The 26,390-nt window shown below is 40.6% G+C and overlaps 2 protein-coding genes across 2 annotated transcripts; one reads left to right on the top strand and one right to left on the bottom strand.

The window, feature by feature from the left end:
• The first annotated feature begins 1,084 nt into the window (after positions 1-1,084).
• On the top strand, positions 1,085-11,554 carry tmem86a (transmembrane protein 86A). Its single transcript, XM_067500751.1, has 3 exons — positions 1,085-1,240; positions 6,221-6,485; positions 6,772-11,554. The coding sequence occupies exons 1-3, from the start codon at positions 1,220-1,222 to the stop codon at positions 7,197-7,199; spliced, it is 714 nt and encodes a 237-aa protein (XP_067356852.1). The 5' UTR covers positions 1,085-1,219; the 3' UTR covers positions 7,200-11,554.
• Positions 11,555-13,648: 2,094 nt separating this feature from the next.
• On the bottom strand, positions 13,649-25,502 carry LOC137125366 (immunoglobulin superfamily member 22-like). The gene is made up of 27 exons (XM_067500736.1): positions 24,824-25,502; positions 24,268-24,355; positions 23,911-24,100; positions 23,402-23,536; positions 22,571-22,707; positions 21,583-21,682; positions 21,412-21,448; positions 20,942-21,116; positions 20,569-20,682; positions 20,275-20,437; positions 19,811-19,923; positions 19,398-19,560; positions 18,432-18,716; positions 18,213-18,337; positions 17,856-17,997; positions 17,479-17,686; positions 17,307-17,395; positions 16,912-17,214; positions 16,484-16,657; positions 16,186-16,314; positions 15,791-16,087; positions 15,619-15,707; positions 15,335-15,527; positions 14,774-15,076; positions 14,507-14,655; positions 14,196-14,376; positions 13,649-14,083 (listed from the first exon to the last, which is right to left on the bottom strand). The coding sequence occupies exons 3-27, from the start codon at positions 24,065-24,067 to the stop codon at positions 14,016-14,018; spliced, it is 4,029 nt and encodes a 1,342-aa protein (XP_067356837.1). The 5' UTR covers positions 24,068-24,100; positions 24,268-24,355; positions 24,824-25,502; the 3' UTR covers positions 13,649-14,015.
• Positions 25,503-26,390: the final 888 nt, after the last annotated feature.

Here is a 26,390-nt window from a genome sequence, read left to right as displayed (position 1 = left end):
TTAGGACAGATACTTGCGTATTGGCATAGTGAGTAATATATGTATAAGACAATAGCACTAAAGCGAAAATGTGTGTGCATGTGTGGTTACACATTCATTCATTGTTCACAGTTGTTTTAACTGAATCCATTGCATTCTATACAATATTCTCCCGGTCGGTTTTATGTGTCACAGTAATTTCCGCTTTTCACCCCATGGTTTTTATTACGCAATGTCCGTCCAAATGTCATTTTCACGTTTGTAGACCACACGATGTCGCTACCACGGTGGGTATTGTACCTATCTGGAACACTCTAGAAATGTAATGTTTTGTGCCACCAAAACTATTTGTTTGTTTAAATCCTCTCATCCACTTCTCATCAAACCAACAATATTATTTATTTCGCTGAAGGTTCTCAGTCATCCAGGTTTGGTTATCCGAGGGTTGAATGATGTCAACTGGACTTCTTTCTTCTTTGCTTTTGCTACTCATCCTCAGCTTCTTCAGTCTGAGGGAAAATAGGCTAGGGCCCCAGTTATATCTTCCAGACTGGGCTTGGTTTCCAACCAAAAAGCAAGACGTCCAGTTGACATCATTCCGTCCCCTAATATTATGGATTATTTTTACTGCATTAATATGAATACGTCATATATTTAATATATTCTGAAATTAAAGTGCAATCAAATGTAATATCTACAATAATGTAACCGTACACAACTATAAAGACCATGCATTCAAAGTTAGATTTGAGCAAATGTACATATTAAAGCAAAATGTAGGCCTCCTTTACAAAGGATGGACATTTAAACTAGCTTCCTTAAATCAGAGTGTTCGTCTGATTTGTAACGTTTGAGCTGAGCCATTACCACAGATTTGCGAGAAGCCCAGTCAAAAAAAAGCCCCACACAAGTGTTACCAACAACTCCATTTCTACACAATGTAAATAAAGCCATCTGCTCCTACATGTAGACCGCAAGCCGACTCCTCCTATCCGGGCGTCCATTACGTTTTGTACCGCCCCGTCACCACAACGCTCTGCTCCCATTGGTCAGCAGCGAACGCCCTGCCCACGTTACGGCACATCGAGGGCGGTCTGTCACATCCTACCGGACGTCAGACCGCCCACCGGAGAAAGGACAAAAACAATCGGCATCACTCTTACAGTATAAACAGGAGGACCTAAGGCGAATTTAGATAATACATCACATTTTCACCGACACCGACATAACATAGGGAGAAATGGTTTCTCCGGTAACAGTGGTGAGTATCATCTTTCCACCAGCGGTAATATTTTTAACACATTAAACAGCAGTCACAGTGGTTGCTGTGTTTAGCTACACGATAACAACACTTTCGGTGATAAACGTGCCCATGATTCTGAACGTTTGTGCTGTGGTATGCGAATTACCGACTGCGTAGATTTAAAGTTACAAATTCAGCGTTTTACCTTTGATTTGCTCTTATTATTCATAGTATAAGGATGTGATACTGTAACTCTGAAGGCCAGCGCATGCACTCTTGGAGACAATTTAAGAATCAGTAAATAAGGAGGTGTGTTTGCTAACGTTTTTAGTCCGGTGCCGCTGCACACTCACAATGCTGTCAGCGTCGCAATGTCTCTGTATTTCTTTTTTTTTTTTTTTTTTTTCACATGCTTCCGGAGACACAAAGCAGGAACTTTTATGCTCAGGGTAGCAGTTTCCCGATATGTAGCAGCGACTGTTCGTGCGGTTCCTTCTCGATAGTCCACATTGAAAAGGATGTTTCCATCATTTTCCAAAGGCTTCCCCTGACAGACAGAAAACCTGTCATGTGACAACCTTTTATGTCTTTTTTTCTCCTCTCTGCGCCAGTAACGCATGCGCCAAAAAGTGTTCTTCTGTGGCTGGCTGTTTTTTTCACCTCCTTTGCTGTGAAGCTGTACTTCATAGACTTGTTTGTGTTTAGTGTGTTCATTAGCTCCACGTTTAACAATTGTGACAGCTACATTAATTATTTAAGCAGCACTAGTATCCTCCTACTTTGACAGAATTGCTATAAAATGTTTGTAGGGGCCATGAATGGATCATGGATGATGTGGTCTTGCTCGGCCTATAGCAGACCATAGTGTATGTGCCTGCCGTGAGAGAGGCCTGTGTAGAGTAATATTTGACATATAAACTGATTGCTTTGGGAATGACAATACTGCACATATCTAATGTGTGCAGCATTGTTTGTTCTTTTGCATATGATGTAGATTCAGCAACTCAAACCACATACAGTCTAGCACGTACTGTCCTTAACTAATGTTGACTTGCTGGTAGGTTACTGCTGTTGCTGACAGGAACAGTGGGACCTGCCCTTTTCTTTCTGGTCATATTAATAAGAGTACAGAGGCAGAGACCCCAAATAATTTTATTTAATTCAATTTAATTCCCTTACTTCAATAACCGAAGAATTTATCCAATGCACAGCATTGATTAAATTGCAAGAGGTCTAATGTTGTGCACTCTACTGCTCTACTGCAATAGACCTTAAATTATCTTTAGAGTTAAATCCCCTGTAAATTGGAAGGAAACAGTTGTGCATTGTTACAATGTTAGAAATAACATTGTCATATGATTCAAATGCCAACTGTGGGACCACCCAACCACAGCCATGTTTAAGTTACAGTTCCCCTTTACCAAGAATTTACAGGTCTTTACTCTGCTTCCGTATATCATGTTTCTGACAGTTAACTAAGATATGACCCAGATTGGTTAAATAGATACTGTATCACCCTGGCTGAATGTCATTCGATGCTTGAATGCCATGTTTTGTCTGCATGTTCCTTCCTGGAGTGTAGCTACGGGATGAGTTCTGGCACAAATAAATTGCAGATAGTTTTGCAAATTAAAAAATTGTGGAAATTAATGCTTTTATTTAGGAACATTTAGTTGGTGGTTTTCTTCCCAAAAGACAGTTAATAGTTTCAATTGATTCTGAGACATCGTCATTTGTATTATTTCTTCGGTTTTGTATTGAAGACTTCTTTAGAAAAGGAAGGTATTCAATCCAGTGCTTTTTTCCACCAATAAGAGGCTATTAGTTGTTAGTGACCCTGCAAATACAATCAACCATTAACTCTAGTATGCTTTAACTGGGGACAGAGGCAGGCAACTGTATAATATGAGCAACGGCACTTCTGCAAATAATATAATCATTAAACAACAGAAACTATGACAAATTTTCCAGATAAATACATGGCATTATTATAAGATTATTTTAAATAAATCTGGAATAACTCTCCAATAGTGTTAAAATTACAAATAGGCCATGTGCCTCCTTTTAATTTTTTTTTTGTCCTTTCGGCTTATTACGTGAGTTCAGGGTCGCCATAGCGGATCATTGTCCGCATTATCCTCCCCAATTTCTGCAGAGCTTGGACCAGCAGTGCACAGCTGGGGATTTACAATACTGTACATCAACAGATGAGATGTTGAAACTGAGACATTTTACCATTTCTTTTAATGGAAAACATTAGCGCATTTTGAATTTGATGCCAGCAACACATCTCAAAAAAGTTGGAGCAGGGGCAACAAAAGACTGGAAAACTAATTCTTGCAAATCAAAAATCTAATTAGGTTAATTGGCAACAGGTCAGTAACATGACTGGGTATAAAAGCAGCATTTCAAAGAGGCAGAGCCTCTTAAACGAAAAGATGAACAGAGGTTCACCAATCTGTGAAAAACATGCCAAATCCCGAAGGGACAAGCCAAAAGCCGGGGATCTTTTTTCATATGTATTGTACTCTTTGCTGTTTTAGCCTCATCTTTCTTTTATTAGCCCTGCTCTTGTGCAGTAGGTTTACATAAAAAACAATAGAAGGGGAAATTGCAAAATATGCCTCAGATGCAGCTCAATTACAATCAAAGGTTATGGGAACCTCTTTCTACCCACCTTCCTCCAAGGAATCTATACGCATCCCCCAAATAATTCACCAGACACTGGTGATCTAAGCATCTGTTTGTCCACACAGGTAACAGTCAGACAGGTTGATGTCATGGATCATTGAGCCTAAATATGTTTGGGTTTTGAACTGCACCTCAGGCAAATTGTTCTTTGGATGCACTTTATTAAATAAAAGGTGTTATCTGTGTGAAAAGGTTTACAGCCATCCTTGGATTGTGACAGTACAATGAAAAGACGTTTTCTTGTATCCCGCACTGAACTAGCGACCATTGGCCTGATAAGCAGAGCTATGATATTGGATAACCTGGGAGTGCTGCCAGAGTTGTCTCCTATGCCTGGCACCCATTTGGCCTTAATGGGATAAATAGACTCACCTTACACATGCACAAACATTTTGTAATATAACTTGCTGTAATTTATACATATGTCTCCATTTGTTTCATGAAGGTCAGGCAAGTACATTATGAACATTATGAGAGCAGTGAATTATGCTGTATACATTGTTTTAAGTTTTTCCTAGATGGAAAAATGCCTCATACTGCTTAGAAGAGGATGAGAGTCAATTCTATTTTTCTGTAAAAGTCAACATAGCTACAGTTTACAGGTACAGCTTTTGTCACAATTACTTCAACACTGGCAGATCAGACACTGGAATTTAAGGTGATAAACTTATCTTTTTTACAACTTTGGTTCAAATGTTTTTGAGCACATGATTATTTTTCTTGTTTGTGTTTTTTTACAGGAATGTTTCCCAAAAGATGATAAAAAGCGCATTCCAATAGGCTAGAAAATTACCATCAACATATTAGAACTGTTGTAGCTTATTAATGGCCACCAATCAATGATGCAGTATATAAGCCTTAAATCACAGTAGATACTGTCTAGGTGTGTGTATATGTTTAAACATGCTTGTGCATCTTCCTCAGCTCACTTGTTCATTTCTAAATCCAGCTATCATTTAAACGTGGTTGTAATTCCATCTCACTCACGTCCCCATACACTTCCCCAAACTTGCTCCTGCTCTTCTTACATATTATGTTGTGAATATTACAATGGGAACATCACCACAGTTTGAAAGATTTTATAACTTTTGGCCATTTATGCTTTTAGTGTATATATACACCAATAAGGCATAATATTATAAGCACCTGTGCAATTGAATGCAATCTAATACTGTGGCTTCAGGTTATAATTTCTCAGTTTTTACTATGCGTATATTATTGAGATCAACGTGGGGAGTGGAGTTGTGTGGGGGTGCATTATAAGAAGAGGTGGATGTAATGTTTTGGTCACCATATTTAAAATGAATGAAGGTGCCAAAAATAATAATAATAATAATAATAATAATAAAAAGTAGGACCCAGGATGCTGCAGTTATGTACCGCGCACTGCTACCGTTCAGCCACCAGTACACTCAGTTTGAGTCCTTTTAGTTTACTGCAGATTTTGTATTGAAAGGAATGACAAAATGGTTGTTTCACAGTGACCTTTCTTCATCATCCTCTCCTTGTCTTCTCATCTTTTCTCCAGTGATCTCAGGTCAAGTGAACCTTCACTCGCTTCAGTTCCCTATCAACTCTACTTTGCATTTCTTCTCTCTCTTTGACTCCCAGGGCCTGCTGCTTTAAGACCAGAAATTCTCAAAACTATAGGTGATCTCCTAAGGCATGTTGTGAAACCTCCTTTTTTTTTTTTTTTTTTTGTGACCCTCTTACCCTGCCTCATATATTTGGAAAAAATTATAGGACTGTTTTAACACAGTTGGGAGGATGAAACAGATAATTCAATATCCTACAGTTCTCAAGAACACAAGAGTTAGAGAGGGTTCAGAAAGAGAAAGAAAAACAGCACATGGAGAGGCTCAAACAGAAATAAAAGGTTATTAGAAGTCAAAAGAACAGGGTAGAAGCCTTTTGCATTTCCCCTTCTACATGCTGTTACTTCAGAGTTTCGCTTCAGCCACAAAACATGTGCATGTCTGAAACAGTTTAGTAATCTAATGACTACACAAAGGAAGCCTGATGTCAGTTCCCAAACCAGTCTCCTACATGAAGAGAAGTACTAAGTGCTGCTTATGTTCCCATTAAAAAAGAGTTGAGATTCTATATCTGACACAGCAAACAAAATGCTGACTGTTTGAAGTTTTTGCTTCCTGTAACACATTTCATGGCCTCTGCCTTGAGGTGAAATTAATAAACCTTTTAATGAGTCTCGTTTAACAAGGACTGACAAAAGTATTAGATTGTTCTCACTCACTGAATAACTGAAATGGCTCAATTAACAATTGTAAATGTTTAATCTGGTTTCAGGTCAAGAGTGAAGGCCCCAAGCTTGTGCCATTCTTCAAGGCAACCTGCGTATACTTTGTCTTGTGGCTTCCGACCTCAAGTCCATCCTGGTTCAGTGCCCTGATCAAATGTTTGCCCATCTTCTGCCTATGGGTCTTTTTACTGGCACATGGCTTCAGCTTCCTAGGTGCTCATTCCAGTGCCCGCAAAATTTTGGCTGGACTCATCTTTTCTGCTCTGGGTGATGCCTTTCTCATCTGGCAGGAGCAGGGCTACTTCGTCCACGGTGAGGGGAAACCTTACACAGATACACGCTGGTTTTGTTACAGTTATTTCATTTACAGGACTATCACCTTTCATCTAGATTTTGCATTTTCACACTTCAGTTTCACGTTGAGCATTAATTTTGTAGATTTATTTATGAGAACTATTTGGAATGGATTCATAATAATTTAATTGTGCTTCCAGCTTTATTTTATTTTTTTCCACAAGTCCTAAATTTTACATTGGGTAGGTCGAAACCACTGTGTTATTGCATTTAGATGTAAATCATATATGTGTATGTCCTATAGGCCTTCTGATGTTTGCCATTACCCACATCCTCTACTCATCTGCCTTCGGAATGAAGCCCATTAATGTGTGTGCTGGCCTTGTGATTACTGCTGTGTCATCTCTGAGCTACATGCTGCTTTACCCCTACCTGTCTGGCCCCTTCACCTACCTGGTTGCTGTGTATATTGCTCTGATCGGCTTCATGGGCTGGAGGGCCATTGCAGGCCTGCAGCTGGCCAACGACCTGTGGACCTGGACCAAGCTGTCCGCTTGCCTGGGCGCCATGCTCTTTATGGTTTCTGACCTAACCATTGCCGTCAACAAGTTCTGCTTCCCCGTGCCCCATTCACGTGCAATTATCATGGCTACCTACTATGCTGCCCAGATGTTAATAGCGCTGTCGGCTGTTGAGTGCCAGGATGTGGAGGTTGCCAGGAAGAGAACATGAGGTACAAGGTGTCCGCAGCAACTGGCCTCGAGGCAGATAATATGGAAGCTGCTCCTCTTCTGGCTGTCAGTGATGATGGACACAAATCCCCAAGCCTCAACTTTTATGCCAGTGTTTCACTCGCACAGCACTGTTACCATGCCAACCTGACCACTACAGCCTTCGCATGGGTATCAACATACTAGCCCACTAGTATAGTCTCACACCTGTCTTCTTCTCATGGAGATATGGTATTATTATTTTAATAGTCCTACCTGCCTCCTCCAGTCCTTGATTGGCTGTTTCCCAACCCTAGTTACCATGGAGACAACATAGTGACATTAACATGTTATATATAGAGAGAGTATTACTTGTGTGTGTGTGTGTGTGTGTGTGTGTGCGTGTGTGGGTGCTTGTGTGCGTGCGTGTGCACATTTGATTATCGCTCTTACCTCATTTTCACACAGTCCCATTATGGAGACAAACACATCTGCTTTATGTGGTCCAATAATACAATTTAACCTCTTATTTGTGTTATTTCTTTTGATGCCAGAGACCTTGTTAAAAAGGGACTTTTCCTTTTTGTACTGGCTTGCCCATTCTCACTCTCTGTTGTGTTTCCCTGAATTAAGGGTGCTATTCTTAAAGTCAGGAGCATATCCAGATCTGTTTTATTATCTGCTGTCTCTTCCATTTCATTCACAACAACCACACTGCCTTTGTTCGTACCACTATTGAAATCCTTAACAAACCCAAACTCAGTGTCTCTTGGTAATTTTCTTTTCTGTTAGGATCTGACTAGAGGAAAGCAAGACAGAGAAAAAAGTAGGCAATGAAGTGGAAAGGTAGGGAGGGTGGGTTGCGTGACTGCAACAGCTACAGTGTATTGTAGCTTTAGTGGGAGTAAGATGTGGTGTATGTTGTCCAACGAAGCTGAATGCTTCCTGATGAGATTTATTCACACTGTCCTGCTGTCAGAAAGACAACACAGTGAACATTGTATTCGTAGCTAAATACCGTGCACACTGTAGCATCCTGCACAGTGCACCTGCTTCACCTTTTGGTGTGAAGTATTTCAGATGTGTTATAGTGTTTTGTTGCTAGGCACACACACCTGACAACTACTGCTCCTGCTGGTTTAGTTATTAGGAAAAAGCTCACAGGGTTCTTATTGCTATCATGCTGTCTGAAACATGCTGTCATCGGCCTGGGACAATGTTATAAAGACTGAAAAGAAAGAGCTATGTTATTGGCTCGAATTTGTTTAAACATATGCATAAACATATATGGTGCCCTGGGACAGCCTGTCTGAACAAAAGGGATATGAGGGTACTGGCTTGTCATATGAGCGAGCAGTTATCCAATTATTCCTAGTATTTCCCTCTCACAAGATACTTCATCAGCTTTAATCCTGCAAAATCCATCGCAGCTAATCCTCAACAAATTGTCTTTCATCTATGTCCCACTCTCACCTTTCATTTGATTCACCCTTTGTTATCCCAGGAAACATTATATTAGAATAAAAGTTTCTTACTGAATATTTAAGAAATAACTAACTCTTCAGATATGTAAATATTGTATGTGCGTGTTTTCAGTGAGTATGTGTAAGAGTGTGTGTATTACCTACATCTTAGCTGTTGAGTTAAATTCTCCATGTACTTAGATCCTGTCAAGACTAACTCAAGACCAGATATGCTGTGAACCATCATAATTTATATGGAGTAGACACACTACTGGATATTGTTCATGTTTTCTCAGGCTCTTAAACCTGTCTTCATACAAATCACCTCTTCAGATTTGTAACCTCTTTATGTGTTTTATAGCGTCCTCTGAATTCTCACTTACAGTATGTGTTCAAGGTTTGAGAAAGTTTTATGTTTCAGATTTCCGTAGATGAACATGCCTCCTCATGACTGTACCTTTCATATGTTATAGGTATGTGTCGCTGTTACTTTTTGATTAATTTCACTAATAGTTTATATACTGGAAATAAAATGTGTAATATGTAAGCTACCAATTGAAAGTATTAATCTCTAACAAAAAATATGATGGATTTTGTTCTTTAATAGATCAGTCCAAACGCACCTATATATGATGAGTATTTTGTACATAAACAAAAGGCTTGGAAAACAGTCACCGTTTTATGGTTTCGCTTGCTGGGTCAACGACTCCTGCAGGTGTCCTTAATTCACTCATATACACACAAAAAAAACATACACATCCAAATATGTTTATGCAGCACATCAGCCACCACGACAGATCTGCAGGAAGACTGTGGTGTTGCTGCTCATTGAGCACCAGCAGCTCATAGTCATAGTCTGACCCGTGAAGACACAAAGATCAAGTAGCGATTGTAGACTGCTGCATTGCCAGAGAGTTCCTCAATCTCTTTTCGGCCTGTCAGCATGCTTGTCAGCACAGTATTTCTGCTTTATCAGTCCTGAGTTTCATCAGTTTTTTAATTTGTTCTCCTTGCATTGCAGCAGAACGCTACCCTGCAGAACTGTCCCCCTTCTTATCTCATCTGTCACCAGCAGACTGTGTTTAGTCAACAATTAATATAGGCTTTTGTGCTGAATGACATCTGGAGAGGCTTGCTAGCAGACATGCGCTTGTCTTCTTATTCTGTCTTAATTCAGGGTTCAGTGGGGTACAAGAAGAGATACCGGTTAACATGACTGACTCAAGTAAAACCACTAGGGGATGATGAGACTGAGTCAAGCAGTCTTACTCATCCTTGCTATGTGGGCAATTTATGTAAGCACTACTTTCTTTGTCCTCTGCCACATAAAGCCTCTTGGCTTTTGTTCCCATGGTCTAATGGCTGCGTGCCAGAAGAAAGGCTTTACTTTGAAGTATTTCTGAGATTTTTTTTTTTTTTTGCTGGCCAACCCAGACTTAAGAAATTCTCCATGACTTTGGAAAGTTTAGCCCTTTTCTGAGAGTATTGGATGAGTTGTCGCCTGTAAAGCAAAAAATAAACTCAACTGCCATATAAACCTAGGCACTGACAATTAGTATTCCTACGAGGAGGATTAGGTTTTAAATATTCAGTGTATTCTCCATTGTTTCACAGGGATATCCAAAGCTGAAAAAGTAACAGCAAACGGGCATGTGGTACTCCTTATCATTAGAGCTCTCTCATGTATCAGACAACCCTCCCACCTCGATGGTGCAGGAAGGCTTTTGGCCTTCTGCTTAGGAAAGAGGTTATTGTTCAGTGATACTGTAGCTGCATTTGGTGAGTAGGTGAAATATGACACACAGGGGAAGACTCCCTTTCCATCCATCAGTTAGCTGACATCACGTACCCCTGCAGATGGTAGGCAACCAGGTGCATCATTTCACTTCAGCCAGTCAACAGCCCTGTTGTTGACAGTTTTGTGCGTGCTGACAAAAGGGATGTGGGAGACTTGTGGGAGTTCTGTATAGTTTATTTTGTGCTGGCAGAAAGGAGCTTGAACCAGTAGCTGAAAGGACCCGTGGTTGCACTTTGTCCTGTGAATAAGTTGGCACTTTTCTTTGATTTAAAATGTCTCTTTTCTATTGCTGTTGTTTCCTGTGAAATTTGATTTGAAACCTTTGCTGTTAGTGTGCTGTGCCCATTACCATGCAGCTAGTGACATTCAAAACATACTGTAGAGCTTCAAAGGTTGTGTATTTTTTTACTCACGCATGACAAGTAGGGCGGATGAATCCGCATCAACAAAGTGGTGAAAGTGTGCATCTTATTGTGTACACACACTAACACACTCACATGTGATGTATCATTACAACTGACACTCCTCCAACATCAGTATGAGCACATGAGCATTGAATAAAGGCCATCTTCTCTTTGCAATATTTATCTGAATCCATTGTGTGCTGCATTTTACTGTACTGTTTCCCAGACTAAGGCCAGTCAATGTCTCCTTAGAACTAGCAACCAAAGTGTTTAAAACAGAAGGATTGCTATGTTGTATAGTCTTGTATGCATTCATCTTTCTTTTACTCTTAATTTCTTACTTTAAAATAATGAATAGAAGATACCATACAAAGTTTTCTATTGGTGGTTTAAGCACATTAAAGGGATTGTCATCAATGTGTGAGAGAATCTGCATTTTTCTTTGAAAGGCATTAAAGTGTTATAACCATAATGTACAAATCAAAGCTGAAAAGCTGTTTGTTTTCCACAAATAACTTTTTAAGCCCTTTACAATGCACCATTTATGATTTATTTTCTTTGTTTAATTCTCTGAAATACTTTACCTTGTTCTCCTTGATTTTCCTTTTCCTTTGTGATTTACTTCTTTAATGACTAGTGATGAAATTGTAGTAAAACTGCTATGAATGTGAATATCCATTGGAGAAATAAATGCAAATACAATGCAACCTCAGCATAACAGCCTTTTTTGTGTTTTTTGTTTGATTGTTTCATAGAAACAAAAAAGGGGTCCTGGTGGTGGTAGAGCATTGGGTTGGGATGCAGAAGGCTGCAGGTTCGAAACCCGCCCTGCCCACCCACCAAGGTCCACCAGATAAAATGGTGGCCACTGGATAAAATGGGAGGGTTGTGGTAGGAAGGGCATCTGGCCTAAAAACTGATGCCAAATCAAGGTGCGGAACCTTTCCGCTGTGGCAACACCTGAAGGGACAAGCCAAAACCCGGTGATTTTTATTTCATACAATCAAAAGGTGCAAGAGTAAAAAATGTCAGCTCATATTTTAAACTGTTCTGTGATTTGTGTTTTCTACAGAAGCTCTTGGCCCTCGGGAGCTAAAGTGTCATTAATGCAGAAAGGACTGGTAGACAACAGAGAGCTGTGTTCTAGTAACTATCGCACTCTATTGTCTGACCGATGTGGAAAATTTGCTTTCAAAAGCCTTTAACCCTGTGGAAACTCATCTAGATTGCTACCAGCGAAGCACTCTCTCTTCCCTTTTGTCTTCTTGTTGTGTCTGTTCTCTTCTCACATCTTTAAACACACACACACACACACACACACACACACACACACACACACACACACACACACACACACACACACACACACACACACACACACACACACACACACACACAAACCTTTTACATCTCATAGTTTATTCCTGTAGGAACCCTTCCAGATCTCTTCAAATAAGCCTCATTTGTTGACAGCATTGATAGTTCTTTAAGTTTAGTAATTTGAATGTCATGCAATAAAATGAAGTTGGTTCCCTTTGGCTGCAGCAGTCTTTAGTTTCTGTTAAATACCCAGATTGACTGTTCAAGGTTTCACTCCAACTCCACCTTTTTGTGCTGAGCAATGAAGGGGCAAAAAGTATCACTGACGTCAGTATAGTTCCTGACGGTGCCTAATTGATTTGTACCTGGCAACCTGACTGTGCTAGTCACTTGGTGGCTCTATAGAAATTGAGTTTGTGAGAGCCAGCACAGTGACGTCAGGATGGAGAGGGGTTGTAACCTCTTTCTGTCTGTTTGGCAGCCCCTCACCAGACCAAACTCATTATCGCAGCAGGAGAGGCAATGTCTATACAGGTGCTGACTACAACCCTTTGTAGTCGGAAAGTATTAGGTCAGTTCTTATTTTGTTTCTATGCCCAGGATTTGAAATCAATATTGCTAGTGAGGTTTAAATGTACTTTTAAGTCCAAACGTTCAAATAAAATCTGTACTCAAATCATATTACATGAACAGTGTTTGACCCCTGGTCCTTTTTATTTTAAGACAATCCAGCAGGACAGTGATCCTTAACATATAAACAAAGCCAGGGAGTTTTTTTAATGGCAAAACACTTGGCGTGCCAACTTGATCACATGACCTCAATCTAACTGAGCCACTGTCCTTTGCTAAGGACCAGAACAATGGCAAAAAGCCCATAATAAATACGAGAAGTGGAACTGGCTCCAATAGAGGTTGTGTGAATGTTGTTTGAAATGTTGTAAACTTTAAAGGATTTACCAAATACCAGGCTGTTGGTTACCTAAGGTAGTGTGTCTGTAGTAATAAGGACTGCAGCAAATAGAGACCTTATCTTATGTGAATTATAATGCCTTTAATGCTGGGAATCAGCACCTTAATCTCACTCTTATTTCAGATATAATGATGCATTACAGAGCAAATATGAAAAATGTATCACAAGAGTGATTTCTCACTGCACTCTGCACAGTAGCACATAATAGGAGATTAAGTATTTTCTATTTCTGTCTGACAAACACGTTTGGGCATTTGTGTATTTTTTTTTTTTGCAATCACACACAGTGATAGACATCAAGAAAAAATGTGTAAGAGCTGATAAATGTTGAAGGCTGGATTCAAACGTGTTCGGTTCTGAGGTTGCGGTGTTTATATAGTGCACTGTAATATTTGATAATTTTTGTTTTGAATTTTATATAGAGGCACACTTTTCCAATTATATTTGGCTAATGTGGCAGCTGGCCAAGTACAGCGAGATAGTGTATCATATCTAACTTGAAAAATGAACTGGACGTAAAGTCAAATCCCTTTATAGAGAGGAAAGCATTTGTGAAGAAAAAGGCCACTTTCACTGGTTGAGTGAGCTGACTAATGAGTAAAAATCCCATCATCACGCCAAACATTAATCTAACCCTGCTGCTGGGAGTCTACACAAGTATCAGAACAAATCTGACCTCCTGTGGTCAGTCAATGCATTACCAGAGCAGGGAAGAGAAGATGAAAGACTAAAAATAGCATTTAACTAATAAAAATCAATCAAATTTTCTACAAATTCAACTTCATCCAAAATAATTGAAAGTGACAGTGACGGTGCACATAACACATCAAGTCCGTGGCCAATCAAAAGTGCATCTGTCATGGCAAAAATGTCATCAAACTTCTTACAAAATAAGCTTCTCTTTGTTTGCCTGGTTGGCCAGGCTGTCCAGCAAAACCTTGTCATCCTTATCTGAAAGACATCATATGCACAAAGAATTAATTAAGAAAAGCATAATAAATTGTTTGTGTCACTTCATTAACCTTCCTACCCCCTTATTTCCATTATTTTTATCAAAACCTACCAAATATCACCAGGTTACAGGAGCATTTTGCCATCCCCAGTGGGTTCTCCAGCACCAGTGTGTATTCGCCGCCATCTTTGGCTCCACAGGTAGGGATGACCAGCGTGCACACTCCGTTAGCTGTGCTATGCCAGAAGCGAGGCGAATCAGAGATGTTCGAATCCCCTTTATACCAGCAGGCCTACACAGAGGCATTACAAACAGTACTTTACACACATAACATACAGTAACTACAGCAACAAGCAACGCTTCAATTAAACGAATTTAAACGATCAATGCACTGATGAGAACAACATCCATTTCTTCTATACCTGTGGGGTTGGCATGCCCTGATAGGCACAGCTCATAGTGCAGTCATGTCCTCTGAAAACAGCATGGTCCTTCAGTGGCAGTAGAAAAGTGGGCTTTACCTGACGTGATGGTGAGATGTATTTCTTCAACTGAAGGCCGCTAAAACACTCTTAGAAAAGACGTAGAAATATAGAAGCAGAGATTCTATATACAGATTTTATATACAAATACAGATTTTATACGCCAATCAATAGAATGACGCAGAACACAGATGTCTGCACACTCACCTTTTTCCTTAGCAATGATGAGAGGTTCCTTCGAGTCCAATGGCTCACTGTCCCCAATAGAGTTTTGTGCAATGACCCTAAAGTAGTACCTCCTCCCAGGTAGCAGCCCAGTGACAGTGTACTTGCTGCTAAAGACACGTTCAGCCACAGTGAACCAGGAGGAAGTACTGGTGTCCCGTTTAAGGATGACATAATGTGCTCCCCCATCTTCGTCAGCCAGATCTGGGGTGTGATCCCACTGCAGTGTGACCGTGCCAGGGACCTCCTCTTCCAGGCGGAGGTTCTTTGGCGGTCGGGGAAAGTCTGAAGCAAAGAAGAGTATGGTGAGGAAATTAGGCGCATTATTTAAGCAGAGGTATACACTATATTCAACATTATAATTTTTACCAAATCCCTTGCAGCAGCTTCAGATTTCTAACATAGATAATAACATCCTAAAATACAGTAAAGGAATGACAAAGAGAGCACTACATTTTATATATATATATATATATATATATATATATATATATATATATATATATATATATATATATATATATATATATATATAGTGGTTACCTGTCACCCTGACATTCACATTATAGTGAGCCTCTCCGTAATCATTGTTCAGGTTGATGCGATAGACACCGGAGTCAGATCGCTGACAAGAGGAAATTAGGAACTGGGAGTGATTGTTGCTTTTGGTGATGATCTCTCTGCCTGCAGTGACGATGCCATCCTTAAGCCAGGTTACCAATGGGGGAGGTGAAGCCTGTGGGAAAAAAAGATGAAAAAAGCTAAGGTTTTGATTCTGTGCTACTCCTAAAAGAGCCTCAAATCTGAGCAGATCATCCGGGTCTTACAGTAAAGCTGAGGTGAAGGTGAAGTGCTGTTCCGGCTCTGACCACGATCTGGTTCTGCAGCTTTCCCTGGAGATCGAACCTGGGTGCCACTGAATAAAAAAAAGGAAAATAGAAATAAAGAAAGTGGAAGAGAAAGGCAAAACAAGAGTACAAGAGAATAAAATCATAATACCAGGTGGAGGTATTGCCATAACACCCTCCATCAGCTCACTGGTCTCTCCCACCCCTCCTTCATTGACAGCACGGATACGGAAATGGTACCTCATCCTCTCCTGGAGTCCTCCAACAGTGAAGGCTGTACCAGTTATAGGGATCTTGGTAGTTTTTATCCACTCTTTAGCATCTTCAGAGCAAACTTCTAGGATGTAACCGGATGGTTCATCTCCCTGCTCTGGAGCGGTCCACCTCAGAGAAATGGATGAGTTTGTGGAGTCAGACACACAAAGGTTCCTCACAAGGCCTGGGGCTCCTGCAAGGGGGAAGTCAGGCATTTCAATTTTACTGGATATTTCAGAAAATGTTGTTACAGAGGCAGAAAGGGGAAAATAAAATAAAGGTTGGACTCACGTATTGGGTCTTTGGCCAGAATGGCATTAGAAATGGCGCTAGGACTGCCAGCTCCTGCCCTGTTTACACTGGTGACTCTGAATTCATACTCCATACCATCCACCAGCCCATCCACCATCAATTTTGTTTCTTAAAACAATCATATAGATACAAATGTGATACAGGGAATGTAACAGTGTGTACTATCAGCAAATAAAACCAAATTCAGGAATGGCTGTACTTAAACGTGTGAAAACATTGTTTAAGTAAAAAGTGAAAGACTATCAAACATGGTATCTTGATATGCCGCCATGAGTACCTGGGAGCAGCTCCTTATTGACTTGCAGCCACATATTGCTGCTTCTTTTCCTCCTCTCTAGGATGTAGCCCAGAATTGGGGCTCCTCCATCTTGGGCTGGAGGCATCCAGCTCACTGTCATGGTGCTCTTAGTTACATTAGACACCTGAGGCTGAGATGCAGGACCTGGAGGCTCTGAGTAGATGGATTTAAAAAGAATGCGTGATCACAAAAGGTACAAAGTAAAAAAAAATAAAAATAAAAAAGTTATATCATCGTTTATTTGATTATTATAAGGTAGTTTAATAATGAGAACAGTGGTGATGTCATCCTGGACCCTTAAAGCACTTTTCATTTACTGTCTTTCACACTTGCATGTAAATTTTCTGGGTGGTGATTGTCATCCTAATATTGTTGAGGACAATTAATAATTTAAAATGAACTCTCACCTATGGGCTCTCCAGCTCGCACCTCCTCTGTCTCAAGTGGCTCACTCATTCCCTCCGCGTTGACAGCTCTGATGCGATACTGGTAGGCCTGGCCCTCGTCCACTTTGTCGTCGCTGAAAATGGTGGTGCTGCTCTCCACCTCGCCAACTCTGCTCCAGGATTTCTTACCTGCCGTTCGCCTTTCGATCACGAATTTGGTCACCTGCTTGCCACCATTGTCCCGAGGAGCCTTCCACTTCATCTTGATACACCTTCCTGACAGCTCAAGGAACTCTGCTTTCCCTTGAGGTGGCTTTGGATGATCTACAGAATGCGGTGAAACATGGGTTTTGTATTTCAAATCACTGATAAACAAAACAGCCTAAGCTTTTGTTGCCAATTATCCTGTCACCCACCAATCACATTGAGCTGCAGGGTGGCAACGGCAGTGCCACAGTCACTCTTCAGACGAAGCATAACTGCACCACTGTCTTCTCGCACACATCTAGTGCACAAGCAAAGTGAGAGCACATGTTTACAAATGTGAATCTGCATTTTAATTTGCTACACTTTATTCTGCTCACCTACCTGCTGAGCACCAGTGTGGTGCTGTCAGCTGCCCTCTCCACTTTGGTCCTCTCATCCTCCGCGACTTCCACCCCATCCTTGTACCAGGTGACCTTGGGAAGTGGTTTGCCTTTAAATGGAATCTTTATTGTGGCTGACTGGCCTGCCTTCACAGTCACAGGTTGTGCCCCCAACAGGTCCAGCACAGAGGACTCAATCTCTGGAGGGTCTAGGAAATAGAGTTCATATTCATTTGGCTTGTTTTTCGATGCAATTTTAAAAGAGATTAAAATTTGTCAGTTGTAGTTTGTTCTTTTTTTGTGTGTGTTTAGGATACACATTCTGTAGCTTTCGTACTTTTGTAAATGGGAAGTCCTAGTGGTAAAATCAACACTGACCTGCAATAGTGAGCACAGCTTCACTCTCAGCCCCCTTGGCTCTGAAGGTGTACTTGCCCTCATGTGCATCAGCCACACCAGAGAAGATTAGCTTGTGTAAGGCTCCCTGTTTGAACACTTGAACCCCACTCAGCTCTGAAATCTGTGAAATGTAACACCCAATAAAAAAAACAAAACAGGTTTAATTGTGAACTGTGACTGTATTAATATTATGGTTTTGATTATGATATTAAGTTTTTATATTATCTAAAAAAAATGCATTTACTGCCAAGTATTAACACTAAGGTAAAACAGGGCAGATAACACTGACAGAAGGATGATGCATTTGAGGGCTTTCCGTTTCACACCATCTCATACCTCCACTCCATCCTTTAGCCACACTCCTTCCACCTTCTCATCATCAAGAACAACACACAGCTCTGCAGCGGACCCTGTAGGACACTGAGTATCTGACATACCACTCTTCACAGTGGCAAAACGCTCTAGTAACACACAAAGAACTTTTACTTTCCAATGTTAGAGCCTAAACAAGCTGAATGACATTAAAAATAACTGCGGACAGACAGAAATCATTACCATCCACGATCAGATTGGCAGCAGTGACATATTTGTGTTCATCGTTATCCTGAGTGCAGACGACAGAGTATTCTCCCTCATCTGTCAACTCACAGTCCTCGATGATAACCTCTGCCTTCTTTCCCTCACGCATGAAGATGTAGCGAAGGCTTGCGGTGATATCACAGCCATCTTTCAGCCACCTAATGTGCACGTCTTTGGAGCTCATCTCACACTCCAGATGGGCTTTGCCTCTCTCCTGCACACGGACATTCTTCAAGTGGCTGATAAACTTGATGGGAATCCCTGGATAAGGAACGAAAACAGACCAAGAATAATATGTTCAGAGTCACTTTAGGGGTTATTTGGCCCTAAGCAACATGGTGACATTAACCTGTAAAATATGAACAGACTTGTATAATACTTGTTCTTCACTTTATATTCAGTCATTCCTCATATTTGACACCTTCTTATTTTACAGAACTATAGTTGTAACATGAAAGATGACTAAGTGTAATTTACACAACCTCAATTACTATGCTTCTGTTCCTGCAACCCCAGAGGACAGCCACATGTCCTTGTGAAGATATATACATGCCCCAGCTTGCACCTTAGGCAAGAAAGCATCTTGTTAGACAGAGCTGTAATAAATGAGTTTGTTGTGAGGAGGGATTTGGTTGGATTACTTTCAAGCCTGCACTAGGAGGCAGGATTTATTATGCTACCCATATGTCTTCATTTGAAAGATAGAGGGAAGATGATGTTATTTAGCATAGCTATGAAGGAACGAAGCTTCTAATCTCAGGGGAGAAAAAAAAGGCAGTAACGGCTCATCTTTACTAAGTCTGAAGAGGGAAGTTTGTTTCCTTAGAAATGATTGCTCCACTAAAACAGGAAGACACATCCCTTCGGGGAAAAACAAAGCAAAAAAAAACACACAAAGTTTCTTTTTTATGATAGTAAAACCCATGAAATCCTTGTCCATACGCTCAATGAAAAGTGGCACAGTGGCAGTGAGGTCTCCAGTGCTGATGGTGTAGTCTCCAGTGTCACTGACTTTCACATCCTTAATCTTCAAGGTGTATGTCAGACCATCCTCAGACAAGGATATGTTGAACTTTTCATCTCTTTTTACTTCCTTTCCATTTACCTGCAAAACACAAACACTTCTGGGAGAACAATTTTCAGAATCTTTTGGATTCCTGTGTTTTGCCTGGTGTTCATATTTGTCTAGGACTGCTGGTACATTTGTGTGTTCTTTTCATCAGAGTTATCTCGCATAGATGCCAAAAACACCTAGAAATTATCCTAGTGAGCCAATTCATAACATTTCCTCTGAGACTGGATATCATGTGGTTTAATTAAGACCTTCAACGAGTATCTTTGAATCAGATACAAACCTTCCAGATGAGCGGTGCATCCGTCTTTTTGGAAAGACGAATTTCAAACACAGCGGTCTGGCGCTCTGTCACTTTCTTTGGCTTGAAGTCACACAGGAATTTAAGAGGTTCATCTGAAAGTGAGACAAAGAGAAAAAAGGCTTTTGAATTTTACGATTTAAGTTGTCACATTAAACACATCAATGCAAATGATTCAAGTGTTTGTAAGCTGCAGAGAATAGATAACTCAGACTGATTTAACGAAGTACAAACAGGTAAAACCAAAACAGGTCGGTCACTAAGGTCGCACCAAAGTGATTAGGCTTAAAAGAACCCCACATGGCACAGTATCTGAGGCATGCGTGCCGGTCAAAAGAGTGTGTAAAACACTGTTTGTGACAATGAGAATAGGTACATGCAGTCATCGATGACAGTGTTTGATTTGACAAGCAGAGCGTGGGACTTGAGTCATATTCTGCACTCACCTATAACATTAAGTCTAGCTGACAGTCTCTTGTCTCCAACCTGCAGGGTATAGGTGCCCATGTCACTGAGGCCAACACTAGAAATGCACAGCATGTGCTTGGTTCCCATCTGTTTCACTTCGTATTTCCCGAGAGAGTACTGTATCCGCAGCAGCTCCGTGCCCTGCATCGTAAATAAAATGCATATATGAGGAGAGAACACAGCATTGGCTTATGCTATGGAAACATCCATGTACGTCACAGTGTGTGCAAGTTTTATGCACAACACTCGCACAACAGACAGACAGATTTTACCAGAAACCAGTGCATTCTGATGTTTGGATCCTTCAGTTCTAAGATGGTGTCAAAGACGACGTTAGTGTCAGCTTTGGCAGTGATGTCCTCCAGGGGTTTCAGCACCCGCACCATCTGGCAAAGTATCAAATTACAATCCACAAAAAGATGACAATATGACATTTCCCTAGCTTCACATTAGTTGACTTCAGTGTTGCTGCGTGACATATCTTTGTTGCCATGGCTATGCTGTGACACAGCTGACATTAGGCATAAGTTTTTTTGATTTACCTTTCTGCTCTATTTTAAGGTGTTTATCATATCATATACCCCAAACCCTTTCTGCTTTATATGCTGGTGTAGTAGGAACACGCTCTCTGTATGACAGACCCACCTCCACCTCCACTTTCTTCTTCATTTCCTTCAACTTCTTGAGGATGCCTCTGAAGTCGGTGAAGCCATATTCAGCACAGATTCTCTCGTAGTCCTTCTTGTCAGCTCCAGCCAGGATCTTTAGCATCTCCTCCTCTGTTGGTGGCTTCCTCTCTTCTCTTCTCTTTTCTGTACTGCTGCAAATGAGAAACGATCACAACTAGTGTTCATGTGTTCATTTGTTTGTATGTCTGACACTATGTCAGAAAGTGTATGCATATGTGGAAAAACATCTCAAAAGCATCTTCCTCTGCTCCTGCAGCAAAACGGGTGCACGATGCAGCTATTTAAGAAGATCTCTTCCTGTAGATATTTCTGGATGCATGCATGCAAAAAAAGGATCTGGGACTTTGATCAGAGAGAGCTCCATCACACCTTGAGAGGTTTTGGGAGTGTCATGGTTAATATTTGGCAACAGGCTTGTGTTCCTACCGTTTCTTCAGCTTCTTTTTTAAGTCCAGCGCTAGATCTAGAAACACATGAGAGCAACTTTCATGTAAAGCACTGTGTGAGAACAGCACATAAACTAAACAGAAAGTGTCTAAATAACTACCATGAGTGGAATAGTTCTCACAATGTGTTATATAAAGTTTCTAGACTCACTTTCTGTAACGAAGAGCGATACTGAGTAAGTGGCCTCTCCGTGCTGATTGTAAGCAATGCACTTATAGACATCAGCATCCTCCATGGCCAGGTTTTTTATCTGAAGTGGGGGAAATGCATTGCAAATTACACGAAGTAAAATTAATTTGCTTACTTGATGCTTAAAACTGTCATTAGATCACTTCCCGAAACAAATCTCACTGTAGTACTGATTCGAGGCAAAAGGAGGCAGTGCCACGCCAGGAATACACAGTAAACACTTTCCCCTGCAACTTAACAGTCATCCCTCACCAAAGAAACAGATGGCAAGGGGAGATGCATATGTCAGCACCCACAAGTTAATTGCTTTATAATAGCTATTTAAGCTTCACTTAAGCTCCCCGGCTGGTACAGAGAAAGTGGTAAATCCACTCCAGAGTGGTTATAGATAAAAGGATCAGAGAGGTTTTTTTTTCTTTCGATCTACTTTTCCTCATGATGCATGGTGTGCTGTCTGATTTGACAGCACTAACATGGCAGAAACCCCCCTCTGGCTTGTACAAAGTCACTGCAGTCTTCAAGAGTGTTGTGGACACACATTTTAAAGCAAGGTGTTTTGACTATGTACAGTAACCTGGAAAATATATTTCTACTTAAATGCACAAAACAAACAAATGAAGGCACTGCTATGGTACTGCAACAAAACACTAGTTAAAAAAAAAAAAAAAAAAAATATATATATATATATATATACACATATATATAAAGCGGCATCTGTTTATAGATGTGACAGATATTAAACAACACAATAGACAATCACAATGGCTAAACCATTTGCCATATTACAGAAAGAGAATAGATTCAATACACTGTATACTAAATCAATACACACAACACTTTAGTATTAGCTTCCTTGTGTTTCTTTAATCACAGGCTTAAGCTTATTTTTCATAAACAGTCAGTGAGATCAGTGAGGAAAAGTATGAGCTGTGTAGTTATATTGTCAGACCTTGAGTATAAGCTGATTGTTGATGTTGTCATAGAAAGATTTAGTTGCCTCAGACAGTGGGAGCCCACTGGCACGTTCCCATCTAACACTGGGAGGTGGATTCCCCGTCACTTTGGCCTTGAACACAGCATTGTCACCTACAAATGAGAGATCAGACAAACCATGTAATTGGCTGTTATTTGCTTGAGCTAAATACAATTGCTTTTATAGGAACAGGTATGTTTTTGAAATCACATTAGAGCCTTGTGAATTCAAGTTTATTATACATCACATTAGGTGCTCTTGCCTTCCCTTTTGCCCATTTCCCTTCAGAGATTGGTAAGTTTAAGGTCAAACCATGAATGTTAATGCTATAGCTACTCTGCAGTTTTCTGCATATTGTGACAGGTTATCTTCCACAAGCCTCTTGATCTATAATTCACAGGGTGAATAAGGCTCAGACACCAACAGTTTATGCAGAATAGGCACTTGTATTCAACGGATGCAGCAGGGGTTTTCTTCCGTGGAGGTCACAAACATCACACAAACTCTATCACGGTGCTTTGTGATTTCTTTGTCAGGATCAGAATTGACTTACCTTCACCCAGAGAGACGAATTGTTATATAAAGTTTACACGCTGCAGCACATTTTCACTTTCCAGCGGAGTTTTTGCTTGTATCATCTGCCATAGTATGTGCAACAACCTAAAATTAGCTTGCACATAGATCTCTTATAATCCCAAGGGTTCCCAGATGTTTATGATGTGATGGGAAGTGAGATATTAGGGCAAAGCAAAGGCCATTTCTTGAATTTACAAGGTGCTGTGAGATGAAAGGAGCAGTTCACCTCACCCTCTTGGGCGGTGATAGGGCGTAGCTTCTCCTCGAAATCTGGGACAGACTCTCCCTCAGGGATCTGCGGGGATTTCTGTACCTGGCTGAAGGACTCCACCACAGCTGAGGTCTTACGCTGAACCCCCGAGTGCTCTGAGGGAGTATTAAGGACATTCACATCATAATGTGCAAATAGGCAAATTAGGCAACAGTAGCCACATGCAAATGTGATGTTATCATCATGACTTTGAACAGTTTTTGTTTTAATGTTTAAAATTAATGAAGTTAATTAATTTTATAACTGGTGTGCATTTGGCCAACAGCAGCCCATGTAGACCCCAGTGTGTTTTAAGTTTTAGGCAGAAAAATACCATGTCTGCACAGTGAGGTGGGTAAGAAATGTCATTTAGCTATTCAATTATAATTATATTCATCAATTCTGTGACTTTGACAATAATTAATGGAGGACAAATCACGCCATGACACATAATTACAAAGGTTACCCTAACAAGCACGATAATTCATACCTTCCATGGTCTTTGATGAGCCTTGGGAGATTTTCCTCAACTTGGTGGAACTTGAGGAGGTAAAGCTGGAGGAAGTGTGAGTCTCTGACACCTGCCTCAACTGCTGTTTCAGTTTCTCCATTCTGCCCCCAGTGGCCTGGAGGAGTTCTCCTGCCATGAAGATGTCAAGATGGTGCTGATCTGTGTCAGGCTGTAGGCAGACAGAAATAGACAAGGGAAACGTTATTTTCACACTCCTTATTGTTTTCCTAATTCCACAAAGAATTTCCTCCAGTCTATGGGAGAGACCAGGCGGACCGCGGGCAACCTTAGGCACAGAAAAAGGATGTAGAGAAAGGCTTGTGTTTGTGTACTTACATGTGGTTACGAAGAAGAAGCACACAGGAAAAAACGAGGCTCACTTCCCTTCCTCTGCTTGTCCTGCTTTCCTGGCTTCACTATCCTCCTTTGAACAGTGAATACAATAGTTCTTTGCCAGGCTCACACAAAGATCCAATTAAAAAGGTAATCCACACACCTGCTGTGCAAGATAAAGCATTGTGTTTGTACCACTGATGAACTGTGCTCTTCTTCAATAACTTTGAATTAGGATTTCTTTCTCATGCCCAGTACCCTTTTCTTTTTCTCAGCATGTTACGTATAAGCTCTCTGCACATAATGTACACAATTCTCCAGGAGGAGGATTAGATCCAATACTGCTTCTTAATGCCAAGTATGATCAAGTGTCAAGCTCCATTATATTAAAAATGTGTCACTCTCATTCAAAAAGCCCCAAAACAACAAACATCACGTAACCTCTCTTGATCTCTCTCTCTCTCTCACAGCACCCAGCATGGCAAATTGCAAAAGAATTTTTACCCCCCTCTGCTTTATTATTTCAGAAAAACCAAGACACCCAGGCAACTAGACTTACCTGTTACAGCAAAGCCTTTAGTCTCCTACAATATATTCTGCATCCCAGGTTTCCGCTTCAGCTGCGTCCAGCCCAAATGTCTCCTCTTATAATGTTCTTAATCCACACACTGGTCCTCTCTCAGAGGTTCTTGCCAGTTCAGTCTCAACTGCTGACTTGGTCACTTTGTTCCTTTTTGGTGGGCACTCAGCTTAAACACCTGCTCTCTCCTGTCTCTGGACAAATAAGGCTCTGATCTGGGCTAACACTGTGCTGGATGAACACATCACATTAATATTTCCCACTGGTCAGTTAGTTTGATGGTCCTTTGTGGGCCATCTCAGGCTAGTATTTTTAAATCTTAACATTCCTCCAGAAGCATGTGGTGATAGAGACATTCTGGCAGATACCGCTTCTGATGCACATCTGCCTTTCTGCCTCACTGTCAGAGGTCTGTCTGTCATTAAAAAAGTGCAAAATGCAACAATTTGCACATACATTAAACGGTGATGCATAAATTAGACCTGATTATTTCTAATTGGTCTTTGACCCTGTGTGTACTTATTTTTTCAGTGGTATTCACAATATTTTAGGGCTTTAACCCTCCATTGAACTTGTCCAACTCCATGAGGCTGGGGTTATTAAGGTGTAGTTAGAGGATTACCAGCACAACACATCAAACACATGATGACTGCAGTAAAAATAGATTTCAACTCTAATCACCTTAGTTCAAGGATGAAATACTGGGCAAATGAAGACTAGCTTTTAGGTCTAGTTTAATATAATCATTAACAGCTGGCCTAATATGCACATGGGTACTCTCAGTGCCGTTTTTATGTCAGACTGGCAGAGGAAACTTTCCACTTACAGTAAGTTACTAATTACCATCTTAAATATTTTGCAATAATATGATCATATGTTATACTACACTGACAGCCATAATTGTTAACTGTTTTAATGAAGTGGTTTGGAAACTATTGTGTTTGTGTGTGTTTTAAATTGTGATTAACATACTGTCATGCAAAAAACAAATAATTGATTTGCAATACATCACTTCGGGAGTTAGAGACACCATCTACAAATGGAGAATGATTTGGAACAATAGTGTGTCTTCCCAGAAGTGGCAAACTTTCCAAAATTAGTTATTAAACAAAAGCATGTGACAATTCAACTATTAAGCCACAAGAAATCCCAAATCATGGAGGGATCTGCAGGCATCTCTCTTACATTAGTAAAGCTCAGGTTTCCTGACTCCAGAAATGAAAAGAAATAGGGTAGAAATGGTGAGGGTGTTGGGGTTGATGCCACAGGGCCAGACCGACTTGCCACAGTTGAGGGAAACATAAAGGGTTTCTGAAGCAGAATAGCAGGTCATCAGCCTGTGAGTTAAAGCTTAACTGAAACTAGGTTATGCAGCATGACAGTCAGTGATTCCAAGAGTAAGAGTAAGTGGACCTCAGACTGGCTCTAATCAAAGTTTTGCAGAGGCCTAATCAATGTCTGGACCTGAACTAGCTTTTAAGTCCAGGGGCCAATATTTTTTCACAATGGTTATTTAGAAATTGGACAAATTGTTCACCAAATACAG

This window comes from Channa argus, chromosome 4 (genome assembly GCF_033026475.1).
Source record: "Channa argus isolate prfri chromosome 4, Channa argus male v1.0, whole genome shotgun sequence".
In the NCBI taxonomy this organism is placed as follows: domain Eukaryota; kingdom Metazoa; phylum Chordata; class Actinopteri; order Anabantiformes; family Channidae; genus Channa; species Channa argus.
This window is presented reverse-complemented; position numbering and strand designations above follow the sequence as displayed.